At 49.8% G+C, this 19,322-nt stretch overlaps 1 protein-coding gene across 1 annotated transcript in view; it reads right to left on the reverse strand.

Annotated features, from left to right (window-relative positions):
• Positions 1-19,322, reverse strand: part of TCEA3 (transcription elongation factor A3) — a 36,878-nt gene that overhangs the window by 754 nt on the left and 16,802 nt on the right. The window contains 5 exon segments of the mRNA XM_082687897.1: positions 1,844-1,915; positions 3,766-3,912; positions 9,267-9,416; positions 11,756-11,817; positions 11,984-12,147. Coding sequence (XP_082544023.1) covers positions 1,844-1,915; positions 3,766-3,912; positions 9,267-9,416; positions 11,756-11,817; positions 11,984-12,147 — 595 coding nt within the window.

Genomic DNA, 19,322 nt, shown 5'->3' on the forward strand with positions numbered 1-19,322 from the left:
GCACTCTGTATCTCTCCAATTTTCAAAGAAAAAGAAGCAATTCAGACAAGTTAAGTGACTTGCTCAAATTCCCATAATACTGGTAGGTAACAAAATCATAATAATAAGAACGGTGGTTTCTATGTGCCAGTCCATATGTGCTCAGGGTTTTTTTGTGGTATGGTTGTACAGGTTGTGCACTGCACAAGAGAGGCTGGCCCTAATGCAAGTTGGGGCTGAAACTTAGCTCCTGCTCCGTTTGCCTAGCTGGTGCAAGGCTATGTCTACTTGGAGGCAGCGAGACCTTTTTTCAATTTGACAAAGATACCATACGACCTATCAACTGTAAATAATAAAGTTGTTAATGCTTTGTTTATATTACCTTCTCTAATTCCTCAAAAAAGCTCTGTAGACTAGATATTAATACTCCCTTTTTATAGATGAGGGAATTCAGGTCTGGAGAGTTCAGATCACTTAGCAAAGTCACTTTGTAAGTTGATAAAGCTAGAATCCGAACCTGATGCCAAAGCCCATGCTCTAAACCACAAGGCCACAAAGCTGGTCCCATCCCTAAGCGCTCAATAAGTGAATAAAGGAAAAGTACACAATCATCTGACTTTTACCTTAAAAAATATGGCAAGTCTAACGAGGCCCCAGGGCTATCAAGGCCCTTAGTAAGGTTGAAAACTCAATCAATCAGGAATTTGGAGTATTGTCTTTCAGTGCTCTGAACTGTGTGGCTTTAGGCTCGCTAAGTGTTTTTCAGGAGCTCAATTTCCTGGCCTGAAAGTGAGAGTAATATTGTAAGGAACATTTCTCATAATTGTTCGCGAACTGTGTGTGTGCATATGCAATAATCTTCACCTCCACCATGGGAGAAGGCATTACCATCACCCTTTCACTCAGGGGGGTGAGTGACATGCTCAGGGCCACACAGCGAGTAGGGCAGAGTGGGACATACGACCAGGGCTCCCAACTCCCAGCCAGTCTTGGGCTCCTTACTAAATACCTCGGGACTTCTGGAGCCCCTGCCAGCTGCCTGGAGGCCCAGACACCGCACCACGCACGTGCGAGTCAGATGGTACTGGAAACTGACATTAGTCACATGATCACACTGAGTGTTTTCAGAAGACGACGTGGCAGGAAGGAGCACTCTGAGAGGAGTCTTTGTTTGGCTCCTATGCCTGAAAACAAAACCTCTACCTTTGCAGGGGCTGGGACAGCACAGATTACAGTCTTGGGTGACGTAGGGCTCTCCCAGAGCTGCCTTATGCAAGGAGGTGACCTGGGAGGTATTTGGCGGCAAGGCCCCCTGACGGGGCTCAGCCTTCCTCTCACCTCTGGCTGTGGCAGGGTTCAAAGGAAATCCCATCTGTGATCTCTGTGGATCCCCTCTGTGGATCTCACGAGGCTGACTGCACCTGTGCTCAAAGGACAGACTTGCCCAGCCTGTGATAAAATGTGGGCTGCAGGGCACCTGGGTGGCTCAGTTGGTTGAGCAACTGCCTTCGGCTCAGGTCATGATCCTGGAGTCCTGGGATTGAGTCCTGCATTGGGTTCCCAGCTCCATGGGGAGTCTGCTTCTCCCTCTGACCTTCTCCCCTCTCATGCTCTATCTCAATTAAATAAAATCAAATCTTAAAAAAAAAAAAAAAAAAAGGTGGGCTGCGGCTCCCACCCACGCTGGATGCCTTCCGAAACAAAAATATGTACACGCACCGACTACCACCTGCCACTGTCTCCCGCTCTGCAGGCCCACCCTGCACAGGCTGCACACCCCCTTCCTGGCTGTGGGTATAGGACTCCTTATGTGGGGCAGCAGCTGTGGATGACAGGGAAGGGAGAAAGTGACAGACATACAGACCTTCCAGCGATTGCCACATTCATTGCATAAGACAAAAGTAGTCATGGGCTCATCAGCACTGCGTGTCTGCACCTGAGAGAGAGAAAAAGCGAGAGCTGGACCACTCCAGAATTCACCCCCATTGCTCTAAGACCTGCCATGGCTCCCACTGTCTGCAGCAGTAGGTCCAAATCCCAGAGCTCGGCACTGTTATTCCCGCCCCTCTCATCACTGAGAGCTCCCCAGGGTACCCCTCCCCTCCTCAGGCCCATCAGCTCACCTCCAGTGCCCCACTGGCTCAACCAGCCCTCTGCCCTTTCGCTTTTGTCCTTTATCCTTCAGATCGAATCACTCTTCTCTCGCCTCAAGGCTCATCTCCCACAGGAGTTATTTCCTGACTCGCCTCTGAAAATACCCCGTTCGTTGGCTGTGCCTCACTGATCAGAACTTTAGGGAGCTAGAAGCGCCCTTAAAGATCATCTAGTTCATTCCTTTATTTGTTTTTTTAAGTGGGCTCCACACCCAGCTCCCAGTGCGGGGCTCAAACTCTAGGCCCAGAGATCAAGATCTGAGGGAGATCGAGCAGGGATGCTTCCCAATGAGCCACCCGGGCCCCCTCCCCCCGCCCCACCCCATTCCTTATGATGTCAGAGGTGCAAGACTTGAGGCCCAGAGAGGAAAAGTAAGTTGAAGGTCAGCGGACCCCTGGGACACTCTAATGTCCTGTTTCCCAGTTTCTCACGCCCTTGACCAAACCAGGAATATGCAGGAATCGGGCTTCCCCCAGCAAATCCCTTGCACTTACAGACTGAACAATTACTGTTCTGATTGTCTATAGCCAACCCTGGGCGCACATGAAGTGTTACTTTGCTGACACTGAGCTCTGCTGTAATGTCAGCTGGGAGTCTGTGGGGGTGGGGGGACGGTAGTCGCCGGCTCCTGAGTGACCCCTGGGGTGGGCCAGGAGAGCACAGCTCAGCCCAGCCGCCCTACTGCAGAGCAGTAACACTGGAGGGACTATAACACTGGGGTTTCTCTGTGCAGAGCAAACTTGGCTAATGGGTGGTTTACTTCTGGTGAGAGGCAACGCACAGGAAACACATCACTCCACATGGAAATGGGCTTGGAAGAAAGCAGGAGGCTTGCACAAACATCTCTGAATTCCTGGATGGGAATGCTTTGAGAGACTCTTCCAGAATGGCAAGGCCAGCTGTATTTCTGCAGTGGCCACGAGGGTACACCGAGGGCAAGGTGCTCTTGCTAAGTTTTGCTTGCCCAGCAGATGGTAGAATGAATAGAGTTCTAGAATGACTACGTACAAATTAGAATCCAAGAAGAGTGGTGCCCCAAGCCCATAATATGGACAACCCAGAAACAGAAGGTGGTTCTTGGGTTTTAAGTCCTTCAGAGGAGGGGGTCTCCATAGCCTTCTGTGACGCCCCCCCCCCATGCCAGGACAGTGGTCTTCAGCCTTAGGACTTGCTACATGCCTTCAACTCAGTGGGCCATGTTGGCTATATTTCAGGCAGGCAGAAGTCTCGATCTGGGTTTGTTATTATCTCTGCCATTTAGGACTGTCTTGGCCACCTTGGACAAAGTTGCAAAGTTTGACCCTGTCTGGGCCTCAGTTTCCCTATGCAGGAAATGAGGGAACCAAGTTTTCTGTTGCTAAGTTTCTTTCCAACCATCTGTGACTCTACAGAAACCCGTGCCTGATAAGTCTGGTTCCTCCTAGTCTTGCTTCAAGGCGGGCCAGAGCTTGCTGGCCAGGCCTCATAGACCCCAGTCTGGGTGATTCTACATGCAGGAGAACATTTTCTAGAAGCCACGGGAACAGCAAGACTTGGCCTTGTCTCTGCAGCCCGGAGTTTTAGTCCTTTCTCCCCCCACTCCTCCTGAAGCTGCCTTTCCACCTCAGCGGCCCCACAGCCCCCGTCCCACACCTGGTTGTAGGTACAATTCTTCTTCTTGCATTTGCTGCACTGGAAAAGGTCAGTGGTGGTACCGCCCGTCTTGGCCATCTGGTGCTCACGGATAGCCTCCTGGGTCATGGCGTTCCTCAACTCCCTCAGCTCATCGCTGGCCATTTCCTGGAGAGAAAGGAGTCTGCCCTTCAGGGCTACAGAGTCCCAGGGACCCTGCCCCCTCCCCCCCCCACCCCACCGGGTTTCTAGAGAGCTTGACCAGAAGAGAAGGGAACATGCTGGATTGAGATCAAGGAGCTGGAGGGAGGCCTGGACTCCTGGCCTCGCCCCTGCTTGGAAAAGGCTGTACCCAGAGAGTCCACATCCTGCTTTGGGTGGGAAGGCAAACCTGTAGGCTCCGACTGGGCCCAGAGCAGGAGGGTGTGTGTGGGAGAGCAGAAGGCAAACAGCTTCCGCCCCAGGGTCAATAGCTTGTGTACATTTCCTCAGATCTGGTGCTCACACCCCCTGCTGGGGCCTTAGGTAGCCACCTGAGCCCTCCTGCTTGAATTGCCTGGATTGTGACCCCCTGATCTGTGCTGTTCCCCTTATCCTTCTGGTCTAGACTTGACCCAGGGCCTACCCAAACTGCAGTCATGGCCTAGTCCATTCTGCCTGATGGGAACCTTGACGTGCTGCAGTTGCCCTGACCTGCATAGGCCCCGAAGCTCCTGGGTTCACACAGCTAACTGCTTCCCTGTGTCACAGAACATCCTTCTCTTCAAGCTCCTACAGAACAGTCTCCCATCTCCTGTCCGCTGAGGTTGTTTGGGGAAGGGAGGATGGCCGGAGCTAGTGTTCAAATGAGAACCTGGTGAGGGCTAAACTTTTCCATTGTCACTATCTATTCCCGACTCCTTAAACCGTGGAAAAATGGTTTTGGCACAAAGGTTGGAAACTGCAGTGTGCTGATCGCTGCTTTGTCACCACTTGGGCTCCCTGATGAAATGTAGAGACCTCTGAATGCAAAATCCTAAGGGCAGACCTGGGGAATTTTACTAGTGCCCTTACGCTATTCTGGTCCTTGCCAATGTATAAGTCCAACCATATTCAGTTCAAGGACTAGGTCCTAACTGTCAACCTGGGACCATGTAAGCAAAAAGCAGCTAACTGGGGTGCCTGGGTGGCTCAGTGGGTTAAAACCTCTGCCTTCGGCTCAGGTTAAAACCTCTGCCTTCAGATCAGGACCCTGATCTCAGGGTCCTGGGAAGGGGCCCCGCATCAGGCACTCTGCTCAGCGGGGACCTTGCTTCCTCCTCTCTCTCTGCCTGCTTGTGATCTCTGTCTGTCAAATAAATAAATAGAATCTTAAAAAAAGAAAAACCCAGCTAACCTTCATTTGGGGGGAAATCCAGAACCTAAGGCATTCATTCATTCGAAGCATACTAGATGTCAATTTACTGAACGCCTTTGACTGCATTTACAAGCTGGTGAACCGGCCTCGGGCTCACGGGAGCCTGATTTGTCATGATCGCTAATTTCCATAGTGTAAATGCTCCTTCCATGGCCAATTTCAAGCTACTCATGTGGGGTAATTGAGCACAGAGCTAGGAATAGCCACACAGGACCACCTCTCTTGAGCTGGCTGGCAGGCCCTGACCCCTGAACTGCCCAACCGCTGCTTCTGAGCCCTAAGGATTCAGATATGCAGATGGGCCACCTGCCCCCAGGTAATGCTAATCTGGTAGAGTCACCAGGTATATAACCAGGATTGCGAGATAGCAGAACAGGTACTTAAGGCAGAGGTACACACAGCACAGGGGGAAGCCCAGAGTAGGGTGGCTAACTGCTCCGGGGCAGGGAGTCTCATTGGAGAAACTGACACTTTAACTAGTCTTGAAAGATAAGCAAAAATTCCCGAGGGAAACAGCAGTTCTAGAGAAAGAAGAGTAGACACAAAAGAACAGCTGAGAATAACACACAGTGGGAAGGGTGTGTGTGGGTGTGTTCAAGCTGGGAAATGTGGTCAGCAGTCAGATGGTGGAAAGGGGGTCTTGTGTACCAGCTACGAAACAGAACAGAAAAACATGCACTCGCCAATCCATGTACCTGTCTCCGTGCTGCCTTACGGAGGCAGCCACGACAAAGACACATGGAGTAAACACAGCATGGTGGTTTAGTACTGTAATAAGGTGGTGCATGAGGGCGGGGATAGAGCGGGAGAGGACACTGGTCCTCTGTGTACGCATCTTGACAGCAGGAACCCCAAAGGGGAACCCCATGAGTAGGAGCTGCGTGGCTATGACGTGCCAGGCACGGGTCTCCGTCCCGGGCTAGCAGCGCACAGACAGAACCTCCTTCCCCACGGGGCCAAGGGTATAGCCACTCAATGGCCCTAAAGAACATCTCAGAATCGACTCCATTCTGGGATGTTTCTGCGTAGAGAAGAGAAGAGGGAAGGAAGACTGAGGGAGGAACGAGAGAGACGTGGGACACAGAGAGGAACACCCACGTACAAGGGCATCCGCTCTCCCAGGCTCTCCCTGGTGGACGCTCCTGTCTCCTGAGCCAGAACATAGCAGGCTGTCCAGCCCCAAGCTGTTACTATTCTTACTAGATCAAAAATGGTCTTATATTTCTTTTTTTAAAAAAATTTTAAAAGATCCGGGGCGCCTGGGTGGCTCAGTTGGTTGAGCGACTGCCTTCGGCTCAGGTCATGATCCCGGAATCCCAGGATCGAGTCCCACATCGGGCTCCCAGCTCCATGGGGAGTCTGCTTCTCCCTCTGACCTTCTCCCCTTTCATGCTCTCTCTCACTCTCGCTCTCGAATAAATAAAAAATAAAAAAAATTAAAAAAAATTTAAAAATCGTAATTACTTATTTGAGAGCGAGCGAGCGAGAGAGAGAGAGAGAGAGAGCAAAAGAGCACAGAGGGAGATGGAGAAGGAGACTCCCTGCTGAGCAGGGAGCGAGACCTGGGGGTTGATCCCAAGACCCCGGGATCATGACCTGAGCTGAAGGCAGACACCTAACCGACTGAGCCACCCAGGCGCCCTGGTCTTATATTTCTTACAGAAGCTTCCTGCCTGGGACCAAAGAGGACCCGGGATGAAGATCTCCTCTCATTTGATGCCTGGACGGTGGGCAGAGGGTAGAGTCCTTGGTGCCTGGCCCCATGGAAGGCTTGCTAGGTTCTTGGCTCGCTCCTCTGGGTCTGGTCAGACTCTTCTTGGCCATGGGTCAACCAACCATCTGATTCTCTTGCTCTGTCCTAGTGAACAGTCCTCATGTGGAGCCCTCATGTCGGGCTTGGCCAGTTACTTTGCTGGGATGTCTGGGGCCTGTCTTTGTCTTAATGTAGACATTCAGCTCTATTCTGACCTCTAGCTTATGGGAACTTGCTGGGTTTGGCTCGAACCTGTGTCTATACCTTGCTCTTGGTTCTCCTGGTCCTGGTCTCCCCATGCCTTGGATTGCCTGGAAGAGTGTCTTGGTAGCATTCCTACAAGGCACACGCACAGAAGTAGGACTCGATTCCGGGACCCTGAGATCACAATCTGAGCGGAAGGCAGGTGCTTAATCCACTGAGCCCCCCAGGTACTCAATACCAGCTATTCTGAATTAAGCCAAAAGAGAACCCTGGTCCACCTGTGCCAAGTTCCCCCATTTGAAGCTAAAACCAGGACTTGCTCTTGTTTTGGGTATTTGAGGAAAGCAGTGAAGAGAGAAATTAATATACAACCACTACATGGTTCCCCCACCAACACGCGCGCATGCACACACACGCACAATAAATACCAAGTGCATTCCACACAGTCCACACACCACACACACTACACATGACATACATCCACCACACATGCCACAAACACACACAGGCACACCCTTGCCAACAGCATCAGGGTTCCCAGATGTCCTGAGGCAGAGCCAGACTCCAGGATCCCAATGCACTGCCCCTCCCCTTGTCTGGGCCTCTCTGACTTGGCAGAGCTTGCCCGGAATCCTCTGGATCAGCCCAGGCAATCAAAGGCCACTCAGACCTGAGGGTGTTCAAAAGGTGTTTCCAAGATGTGGGTTCTGAAATTCGATCTGGGTTCGAATCCTCACCTATCACTTATCAGTTGTGTGAGGCTTCAGTTTTCCTCATCTATAAAATGGAGATAAAGATTTCCTCTTCTGCAGCATGGTGTTTGGGGTTACATGAAATGGTCAGTAATTGAGTCTATCATATAAGAATTCTGGGGAGGGCTTTACCTATTATTATATTAACCTAAACACTCATATGTATTAACTCATTCAATCTTTCATGAGATAGCTATTATTATTATTTTTTTTAAAAAGATTTTATTTATTTATTTGACAAACAGAGATCACAAATAGGCAGAGAAGCAGGCAGAGAGAGAAGAGGAAGCAGGCTCCCTGCTGAGCAGAGAGCCCGATGAGGGGCTCGATCCCAGGACCCTGGGATCATGACCTGAGCCAAAGGCAGAGGCTTTAACCCACTGAGCCACCCAGGCGCCCCTATTTTTTTTTTTTTTTTTTTAAGTAAGGGCTTGAAGTCAACCCTGAGACTGAGACCTGAACTGAGACCAAGAGTCAGACGCTTAACCCACAGAGCCACCCAGGTGTCCCATATTAGTTATTATTATTCTCCCTGTTTTACAGATGAGAAAACTGAGGGCCGGAGAGGTTAAGTCCGTTGTCCAAGAGCACACAGCTAAGTGAGAGGGCAGAATTCAAACCCATGCAGTTAGGCACAGTTCTGAAGCTTGCAACCACTGCACTTATTTCCTCGGACAGGGTGTTCCCTTTTCCTTCCCTTACTGACCCCTTCAAGCTGGGTCAATCCTTCCCTGCTCTAAGTTCCCGGGGTGGCTCTATCGTGGCACTCGCCACCTCTGAATTGAACGCAGCTGCAAATATGTCTGTCTCCCCAGCAGGGACTATGTTCCACAGAGACAGGGACTGCTCCTCTGCTTGGGCCCAGGATTACCCAAGGCAGAAGAGGGAGGCAGATGACCAAGCAGTGAAGAGTGGATGTTGTAGGGCCCAAGAGCTTGCCTCGCAGCTTCGACATTTTTTTTTTTTTTAAGATTTAGATTTTTTAAAAGTGATCTCTCCACCCAACGTGGGGCTTGCACTCAGAAGAACCCTTGAAATGAAGAGTCACATGCCCCACGGACTGAGCCAAATGCACCCCTGGTTTTAACGTCTTCTAGCTGGGTGTGCAGGCAAACCAGTGAACCCTTCCGAGCCTCAGTAACCTCGCCTGTAAAATGGGGATACTAAGCACTTTGACCTCAGATGCTGTGAAGACACAACTGGACAATGAGCCTAAGGCACTTAGCACCGTGCTTAAGTCATAGTAGCTGTGTTCACTATCCTGATGGTCCTGAAGCCTGGAGGGATGGGAAGTTGGAGAGGGTCTGGCTGAAAAAGCCGCCAGCTCATCACCACTGTCACAAGGCACAGAGGTGGGCAAAGCTGGAGGGTCCTGGCCTCCCACCCCGCCAGACAGGGGTCCTAGCCCCACTCTCACCTCCGCTGTCATCTTGGCAATGAGCCCAGGAGAGATGGCCCCGCTGAGCACGTTCCTCCTCAGGCTGGGGTTCCTGGGGTCCTTGAGGTTGCTGATCCGGCTGCGTACCCTGTTCCGGTACTTCATGTCTGTGCTCTTGAGCTCCTGGTAGATATGTGACCAGATATGTCAAGGACCAGCGAGCCACTCATGGAGGGGCACAGAAGGATGGGGAGCCACTCCCCAAAGCCCAAAGAGCCGCAGGACCTTCTGTTCCTTTCCTCGGACTTGTACAGGGGTTGGGCACCTAAGTGGCTGCTGACCCCTGGAGTGGGGATTTCGCTCAGGCATTTGGGGTCAACAATGCATCAGGGACGGGCAACGGTCTCTCCAGTGAGATCAGACCTTAACAAGTGCTGTTGTGTCAGGGCTCCCAGGGATGGGCCTTGGGGGTTTGTCTGAGCTTTTTGTGGGACTCTGGTGAGTCACATGACTTCTCTGTGCCTCAATTTCCTTATTTATTTATTAAGATTTTATTTATTTACTTGACAAAGAGAGACACAATGAGAGAGGGAACACAAGCAGGGGGAGTGGGAGACAGAGAAGCAGGCTTTCCTGCCGAGCAGGGAGCCCGATGCAGGGCTCAATCCCAGGACCCTGGGATCATGACCTGAGCCAAAGGCAGACGCTTAACAACTGAGCCACCGGGTGCCCTAGATTTCCTTATTTACAAAATATCGGGCTACAACAAGGATTTAGCAAGCTGCACTGCATGATCCACTAGCCTAGGGTCTGGGACATCGAGTGCTCAACACTTAGGGGCTATGAAGATGAGAATGGTGATGAAGACAACCCCAGTTTTGCAGGACCACTGGAAGGCAGGCGTCCAGCTATCAGAGGAAAACAGAAGACGAGGAGCCTCATGTTGAAGCCTCAGAGAGGTATTGCAAGAAAGACATCATTTTGTTCAATTATGTTCCCAACATATTCGAGCATAGAACCATCTCCCCCTGCGCCTATCCCCTGGGAATACCTATTACCATGCCACGGAACCCACTCTGGGAATTGCTGGTCAGAGTTACTTCTCACGAACATAGAAGGAAGCTGAGGCTTAGAAAGGATGCAGCCGTGCTCAAGGTCACAGGGCAAATTCCCGGCAGAGACAGGGTGGGAAGCCAGCCGGTCATGCTCTCTCCACTCTCCCCCTCGCCAGGCAGGAAGTGGCCCTGACCGGGACAAAATGGAGCCCAGGCCTGGGGGGTCACTGACCCCTTCTGAGGAGCGCAGCCCTCTGGCTGCCATGTTACTGCGAGCTTTCTCCAAACAGGACAGATCTTTTGGGGACCCAGAGCCTTCAAGCCCCTAGAACTCATCCTCCCCTTTATCTCCCACCTTTTAAGAACACAGAGATAAAGGGCTTGATGGAGGAAGGGAAGGAAGACAGGCCGGGGAGTGGAATGAGGTACCAGACCACCAGCGTTTGTTTCCAACTGGGCTTGAACGTTGAGGGGACCTGTTTGGAGGGAGGGACAATTGCTTGGAGAGAATAAAGATGAAGCTCAGAGTTTTGCTCTGTGTTCCTGAATCACTGAGATTGATGAAAACGTATTTGGTGCGGAGTTCCATAGCCCAAGATGTGCTGGTTCATAATTAAAGGACAGCGGAGGGGAGGTCCCAGGAAGTTATGCGGGAGGATACCCAGGAGTTCCTTCCCCCAAACAACAATCTTTTGGTGCAATGGGCCCACACGACTTTGGGGGGGGAGTCACCTCCTCTGTCTACATAGCCCCCTTTCAAAGAGTAGGAGGATGGGTCATACGGAAAGAACTCAGGACATGGAATCCAAAGGCCAAGGTTTTCAGTCAAGCTGTGACACCCAGTCGTTCCTGAGCCTCAGTTTCCTGATCTGTAAAATGGGAGCAACAGCCCGTCTCATAGAGACTGTGAGAAGGGACAGACTAGGAAGTGTCGGCTGCTCATCACAGGGCCTGGTACCCAGCAGAGAATCCATCTTCAGGGGAGAGAAGAGGGAGAAGGCTGAGCATGAGGAATGCTGTCTTCCCTGTCCGTTCTGATACTTGACCCTGCAACCGAGCCACATGACGACATGGCCTGTCTAGCGCGGCGGTTGAGCTCTCGATTTCTAGAGTCACGCTTCCTGGGTTCAAATCCCAATTCTACCACGACTATTAGCTGCATGAGCTTTGGCGAGTGACTTAACCTCTCTGAGCCTGTTTACCTCCCTCGTAAAATGGGATTAGTCAGGGGCCTCCCTGGCGGGATTGTCTCAACCTTGAATGAGGTGCTGCTCAGGAACAGCTTAGCAAGAGGCTGGAGGGTGCAAGACTTACTAAAATGTTAGCTAGAATTAAAAACTCCGGTTCAGAGGCAGAACAGGGGGCTGTCCCCAGAGCCCATCCCCTCCCCCTCACTGTCCCAGGTCCCTTGCACTTGGGAGACTCTGCCACCGGACAGAGCACCGGGCACCCACAACCCTGGCACAACTTAAGGATATGATCTTCGATTTCCGACGCCATCTTGTCACAGTTGACTCCATAGTCCTTGTAATCGTCTGTAAGAGATTCGGGAAGCACAGGCGTCAGCCCGACATGACCTTGGCGGTGGAGCCTGCCCGTACCAGAGACTGGAGTGTCCTGTGCCACTCCTGAGAAAGACCGCATCTCATCTGCCCTCCTAGAAGCCCTGCCCTCCTCCGCCCCCAGCCCAGGCCCTCTCACCTTCCGCCTTCAAGGCTGCTGAGAGCATCTCCACACACTTGTCCCGCACAGAGTCCCCTGTGAGATAGCACGGTGCCAGGAGGCAGACAGAGGGGGCGAAGGTGGGGGTCAGGGGGCTGCTGGGTGTTTTGGGGGTCTCTGCTTTCGATTTGCTGCTGTTTGATCTGAGGACGACAAACAGTAATAGACATTTGCACATTAAGTGGATAAAGCTTTCCCTGAGCACCATTCTGGACGTTTTCATGGGTGACCTCGCTTCATCCTCCCACAACACAGTGAGGTAGGTGCTATTTTTAGGGGCTTGACATGGATCATCTCATTTAATCCTCATGACAACCCCTCGAGGCTGCTTCTCTTCTTACCTCCCCGTTAGAGTTGCATTTTAAAGTGAATCGTAGAGCTAGCCGCAATCACGATAATTTGACTCGGGTCACACGTGTGGAGGCCAGAACTGAAACCCAAGCAGTTGAACTCAGGCGCCCAGACTCTTAACCAAGCGCTCTGCTCTGCAGGTCACAGAATGTTGTACCACCACGTGAAACCACACTATGATCCGTTAGACACCATGCTAGCTGCTCTGTCTTCTCACTGGACCATTTACTCACTCGTTCAGTGAATGCTTAGTAGGCCCTTATTCTGTAGGTCCAGTGCTAGGAACAAGGGGTAAAGCAGAAAAGTCAGCAAAGCTCCAATCCTCAAGGAGCTGACAGTCTAGTGACGGGTGACTTTAGCACCACTGAAGAGAGTTGGCTTTTACCCAGTGCCAGGTGCTGCAGGGACATTTTCTAATCAAATCCCCAAAGCGGTCCTAGGTGGTAGATACTGTCCTCCTCCTCATTTGCAGATGAGGAAACAGAATTACACCACTGAGACTTGAACTCGAGTCTGTCTGAGTCCGAAGTCTACTCTTAACACCCAAGAGAGACTGCCTAAGAAGGATCTCGTTTTGAGGACGCCTGGGTGACTCTGTTGGTTAAGCTTCTGCCTTTGGCTCCTCATTCTGGGTTCCTGGGACTGAGTTCTACATTGGGCTCCCTGGGGAGACTGCTTCTCCCTCTGCCTGCAGCTCCCCCTGCTTATGCTCTTTTTCTCTCTGACAAATAAATAAAATATTTAAAAAAAAAAAAAGAATGATTTCATTTTGGTTTGGGCTTAAAACCCCACAAGTATATATACATGTATGTACAGACGACTGGCAGGATAACTTTGCATCTTAGCGTGGGCTGCTATAACAACATACCAAAGACTGGGTGGTTTGCACCATAGATATTTCCCACAGATCTGGAGACTGGGAAGTCTGAGATCAAGGTACTGGACGGAGCTTGCTTCCTGGCTTGTAGACAACTACCTTCTTCTTCTTCTTCTTCTTCTTTTTTTATTTTTTTAAGATTTTATTTATTTATTTGTTTGTTTATTTATCAGAGAGAGAGAGCACAAGCAGGGGAGGAGGCAGAGTGGCAGGCAGAGGCAGAGAGAGAAGCAGGCTCTCCACTGAGCAAGGAGCCTGATTTGGGACTCGATCCCAGGACCCTGGAATTGTGACCTGAGTCAAAGGCAGCAGCTTAACTGACTGAACCACCCAGGCATCCCACAACCATCTTCTTGCTAGGTCCTCGAGTGGCAGAGAGTGAGGAAACTCTCAGGTTTCTCTCAAAAGGACACTAATCCTGTCGGATCAGGGCTCTGCCCTCATGACTTCATTTAGTCTTCATTACCCCCATAAAGGGTCTATCTCCCAATGCAGTCACTTTGTGGCTGGGGGCTTCAACACAGAAACATTCAAACAGCAACACCTTGTTAAGAGCAATAATTATTATTATTACTAATTATATAATTAATTATTGATCATAATAATGAGTAATTATTAATTATCTTCTGAGGTGGAGTTATAGTAGATTTCAATCTCATCTTTGCTTATCCAAATTTTCTATATCTTCCCTGAAGAGCATATCTACTTCTGTAATAAGAAACTCTTTGGTTTTTTTCTTTAAAAAAAAAAAAAATTGATAATCACGAGTTGTCACTCTAAGCGGATGGCTCAGACGGGCTTCCTGTGTTCCTGTTCTCAGAGGGCTCCCAGCAAATGTGGAAGCAACCCGTGTGTCCAGAGAGAGATGAATGGATACACGGAATGCGGTATGGAATACAGTGGATGACCATCCAGCCACAGAAAGGAACGGAATTCTGAGATACGCTACAACATGGATGCCATGAACAGAAGACATGGTGGGTGAAATGGGCTGGATACAAAAGGACAGATACTGTGTGATCCACTCACACAAAGTACCTGGAGTCATTACATCCACAGAGACAGGAAGTAGGATGGTGCTGTGGGGGCTGGAGGAAGGGGGAAATGGGGTCGGGTTTCAGTTTGGGAGAATGAGAAAGTTCTAGAGATGGGACGGTGGTGGGGTTGTACCACAATGTGAATGTACTTAACGCCGCGATACACTTAAAAATGGTTAAAATGGCTAAATTTTATGTTATGTATATTTTGATCCAATTAAAAAAATCTGTCTAGGAATCTTTAAAAAAAAATCCATCTAGGAAGTTTAAGGAGTAAAAATAACCACACAGCTTGACATATGCAATGATAAGTAATCTGTTTTTATATATTTGGCAAATCTTAATGCATTCGAAATGATAAAATATCTTTTTTCTTACACTGAAAAAAAAAAGATTGAAATGCACATTTTGTTATATATATTTTATCACAATAAAAAAGCTTAAAAAAATAAAAAGAAGTACTGATACATGCAACCAAAAAATCTAGGCTGAAACTTGGACTGTTGTTGGTCCCTTTTGAGTCCTTGCAAAGAGGGTGCTGGGTGAGGGAAGAGGCACCTGCCAGCATCCTGTTGGTGACTTGTGCGAATCAGTATCACAATGCCAGCCCTTAGTAACCACGCAGCCTAAGAAAGCTCAAAGAGGTCCCACACTGCAGTGCAACTCTGTTCAAGTTCCACAAGGTCCACAAGTTCCCAAGGGATGGGAGCTGGCCACAGGAGGAGCGGACGGGAAGATGCATTCATGGCAGAAATGCACAGAAGCATGAAACCCATGTTTTGCGTGGGCAGTGTTGAGGGGCTCAGGGCACCTGGGGTGTGAGGCTGAGGGTGTTGGAGAGAAAGGACAGGACTTGTTAGGGGTTTGTTTAAAAAAAAAAAAAAAAGGTAAAAGCCAAAGCCATCTTTTATTGCTTGTTTGCTATCTCTTCTCCATAACCCTGACCGTGGCAAGTTCCTGGCCCCATTTCACAGATGAGAGGATGGAGTGATAGTTCCGCAACTCCCTCCCTTTCAGAGCTGCTTCTACACTACTCTTGGGGTGGGGGCCAGGCGTCAAGATGCCTTCACCTTTGTCTCCTTCAGTAACCCATCAGGATCAGCCAGCCAGTCCTTAGGCCTCCTCGGAAAAACTGACACACAAGGGTTGAAGAAATTAAGGTCCCTTCCTCTACCCCAGAGTCTTAACCCACTGAGCTCTTGTGGAAGGTCCTAAAGGGCTGCTGTATTTCTTAATTCCAGAGAGCACCATTTATATTGCCAGCTCGGTATCTTCTGGAGTTGTACAGTGCACAGCCTGGGCAGCTGCACCAGACCTCTCTGGAGTTATGGATGCACTTCATCCCCTCAGGAAGATGATGACGGGCTTCTGAAAATTCAGGCCCAAGAAGTTGTGTCTGAGAGTGAGGCTGACTGAGTAGCCTAAGCTTTCTAGTGTTAAAAAGCTGGGGTGACAAGAAACATCCTGCTAGGTACTCTTCAATGTAAATTCTGCTGGAGACCTTGTTGTTCCTCAGCCTCTGCTGTTTGGCTTGACCTGGCTTGGATGCCTTCTGTCACCACAGACAATCTTGGATCACTGGGATTTTTGTATTCTCCAGAACCTTGAGATTCCTCAAAGGTTCCTAAGTGCTACCTCAGGACTGAGGCGGGCTGGGGAGGGAAGGCTTTGCTCTTGTAAGGTTTATATTTTGAATTATGAAAAATTTTGTCCAAAGGGATTTCTTAGCTTTTATTTATTTTTTTAAATGCAGTTTGAAACTTTCTGTTCTAGATAAATTTACCCTGGATTTGACCCAACCCTCCCTAACAAGTGAGTGGCCTTGCGGCAGGGCACAGGCCTTGGGCCTGCTCTCTGCTGGAGTCAGATTTCAGTGGGAGGGAAAGGTGTGCGCGAGAGAGGGCTGGGAAGCATGTAAAGTCTAGAGCTTAAGGGGCTGCCTGCAATCAGTGGGAATCTCCCCACACTCAACCCTAGTCCTAGCCACTGGGCTCTCACCTACACAGCCAAAATAACCCCAAAGCTGGTCTCCCGGCAACCTCTTGCCCCCCTTACAATCCACTTGCCACACAAAAGCCTGGGGAAACCTTTCAAACACTTACGGCAGATCTCATCACTCCCTGCTTCTGGCCCTCTAACCTCTAATGGCTTCCAGTTATTTTCAGCATAAAGTTCACCATGGCCTCCCAGCCCCCTTGACATTGGCCTCTGCTTCCTCTCTGACCTAATCTCATGCCATGCTCCCCTTTGGTTCATAGAAGCTTCCCCACTGCACTGCTTCTTTCTCTTTCTTAAATATACCTGTCACTCCCACCACAGTGCCTTTGCACTGGCTGCTCCCTCCTCTGGGAAGGCTCTTCCTCCTCCAGATTTCCTTATGACTGGGCCTCTTCCCACCAGTCAGGTCTTAGCTCCAGTATCACATTCTCAGGGAGGCCTCCCCCAATCATCCCAGTCAAGCAGCCTATGCCTGCCCTGTAACTCCCTAGCATGTGACCTGATTTCTTTCATTCATAGCACTTATCCAAGTCTAGAATTAACTTGTTTGTGTGTTTATAAGCATTGTCTGCCTCCATCTCCAGATTACAGGTTTCAGAGTATAGGAACCCTTTTGGCTGGTTCACCACTGTTTCCAGCACCTGGAATAGCATTCTGGGCCAAAACTCGATGAGTCTTTGTTAAATGCATGAATATAAGATGAGTTGAGAAATTTGGCCACAAAGAGATAAAAGGCACATCCAGGAGGCCTAGATAGAGCTGAACTGGGTGGGTGACAGGTCCTCTTTGGAAAGATAGAGACCCTACTCTCTGAGATTAAGAAAGTGATCTCTCTCTGAGCCAGAGTCTGTCACCTCCCACCACCCAGGTCAGCCTATCTCCAGCCCTTCTCCAGCTGTGATGGAGCCCTAGATTCTTCCTGGTGCTGGACCTCACTGAGCTACATGCCCCATCACCATATCCTCAATGTCTAGGATTCTCCAGTGGAGACCCGACAGTGGAGCCTGGAGCACACATTGCTTGGAAGGACACATAATAACAAATGACAGCTTCCTCAAGGGAATGCCTACACTAAGGTGGTATATTTATTAAGGACCCAAGCTGCTCCAGAGCCAAACTCCAAGGCTCAAGTCCTGACACCACCACTTTGTAGCTCTGTGACCCTGGGCTAGTAATGGGGATGAAAACAGTACCCATCTTAGAGAGTTTCTGATAGGATTCTAGTACCCAGGAGAATTCTAGTAATGAAGGGTTAGGTAATTTACCTAGATTGCCACATTAAGTGTGAGTATTATTACCAAGGATTATGTACTTACTGAGCATTTATATGGGTTGGGAACAGTGTTAAGCATTTTGTTATTTCATTTAATCCTCGTAATGACCTGGGGAAGGGTCATAATTGTCCCCGTCTTACAGATTAGTAGGCTGAGGTTCAGAGAGCTGAACTGACTTGTCCAAGGTCATCCAACCAGCAAATGGCAAAGCCACACCACAAACCGAGTTCTTCTGCTTCCAAATTCTTTTCAGTACATCTCACTGTGTTTCTACAAGGCAGAAAGTTTTTCAGGGTCCCCTAACCCAGGCTAGGTTAGGCTGCCTGTTGCTTTCTTCTCACCACCTTCTAGGCAGGGCACTCCCAGCCCCGGTCCCTCCCCTTGGCTAAGAGCTGGCTGGCTGGCTGGCCTTCCTGTCTCGGTGCATTTCAGGCAGCCAGCCTCATTTTGCTTTCAGTGCACACGATCGGGAACAGCGACAAACTGCAGGGAAGGCATCACTGGCGGGGGTGGGGGTGGGGCGTTGGATTTATCAACAGCTTCCTTCTGCTCCCCGGATGTGCCAGCGCCAGCCCCACAGCCTGTGATCTGACATCACCAAGCCCATAGAAAAATTCAACCCCAGATCGGAGCGGAGGCACCTGGAGGCCCGCTCGCTGCTCCTGCGCGCCACCTCGAGGACATTGCAGTTATTACACCGATAGGAAGCCAAGCTGCTGGGTGAAAAGTCCACAATTCAGAGAGCTGGCTAGGCTCTCCATAAGGTGCAGCCTTCCTCCTTGTCACAGGGGTGCACTGCGGGGTTTGCTCCCTGATGCCCCAGCTACAGTTCCCAGAGCACCACGTTCACTCATAGTACAGCTTTGCACCTTCCAGTCCCACTGCCCGACAGGCCCTCTCCTGGCTTGTCCACCGAACTCCTTCTCATCTCTCAATTCTGAGCACAAATACATTATCTTGGAGGAAGTCTTCTTTGACTTCTCAAGTCATATTGAGACTCTTCCTATGTCCCCATTGAATGTTACATCTTCAATTTTTTGTTTGTTTGTTTGTTTAAGAAGCATTTGGGAAACAAAAACAAAAAGCATTTTGGTGTCTGCCTCTATGTCAGTGATTTGCCACATGAAGGCAGAGATCATGAGTTTACACCTTTGCCTGGGCTTAGAGGCTGCAGCTGGTGGGCTCCAAATGAATTTTGTTTGCCCTACTGTGTTGCCCAAAAATATGAATACATCATCCATATTTAAAATTGGGAGTTTCAGGGGCGCCTGGGGGGCTCAATGGGTTAAAGCATCTGCCTTTGGCTCAGGTCATGATCTCAGGGTCCTGAGATGAAGCCCTGCATCAGGCTCTTTGCTCAGCAGGGAGTCTGCTTCCCTTCCTCTCTCTCTGCCTACTTGTGATCTCTATCTATCAAATAAATAAAATCTTAAAAAAAATTGGGAGTTTCATATGAACATGTAGATGTCCAGCTTTCCTTAAAAAATAGGAAGACATGCCATGCAGGGCCTGCATTTCCACAAAGCAACAAATAGCTGTGCTGGATAGTAAGTGCCCCCTTCAGTCTGCCATGGTCTCCACTAGTCTCCCACTGTATGCACATGACCTTGGTCCTCGGAGCATGTTAGGTTTGCAAGGAGGTGCTCAACAAACGTGCTCATTGGATGGATGGATGGATGGATGGATGGATGGGAAAGATGAAATCGAGAGGGAGAGTGTACAGGAAACTGTGTGGTAGTAGATAAGGTGGATTTACAAGACTTCCTTGTATTTCTCTGGAT

Source organism: Mustela nivalis (genome assembly GCF_964662115.1).
Source record: "Mustela nivalis genome assembly, chromosome: 10".
NCBI lineage: Eukaryota > Metazoa > Chordata > Mammalia > Carnivora > Mustelidae > Mustela > Mustela nivalis.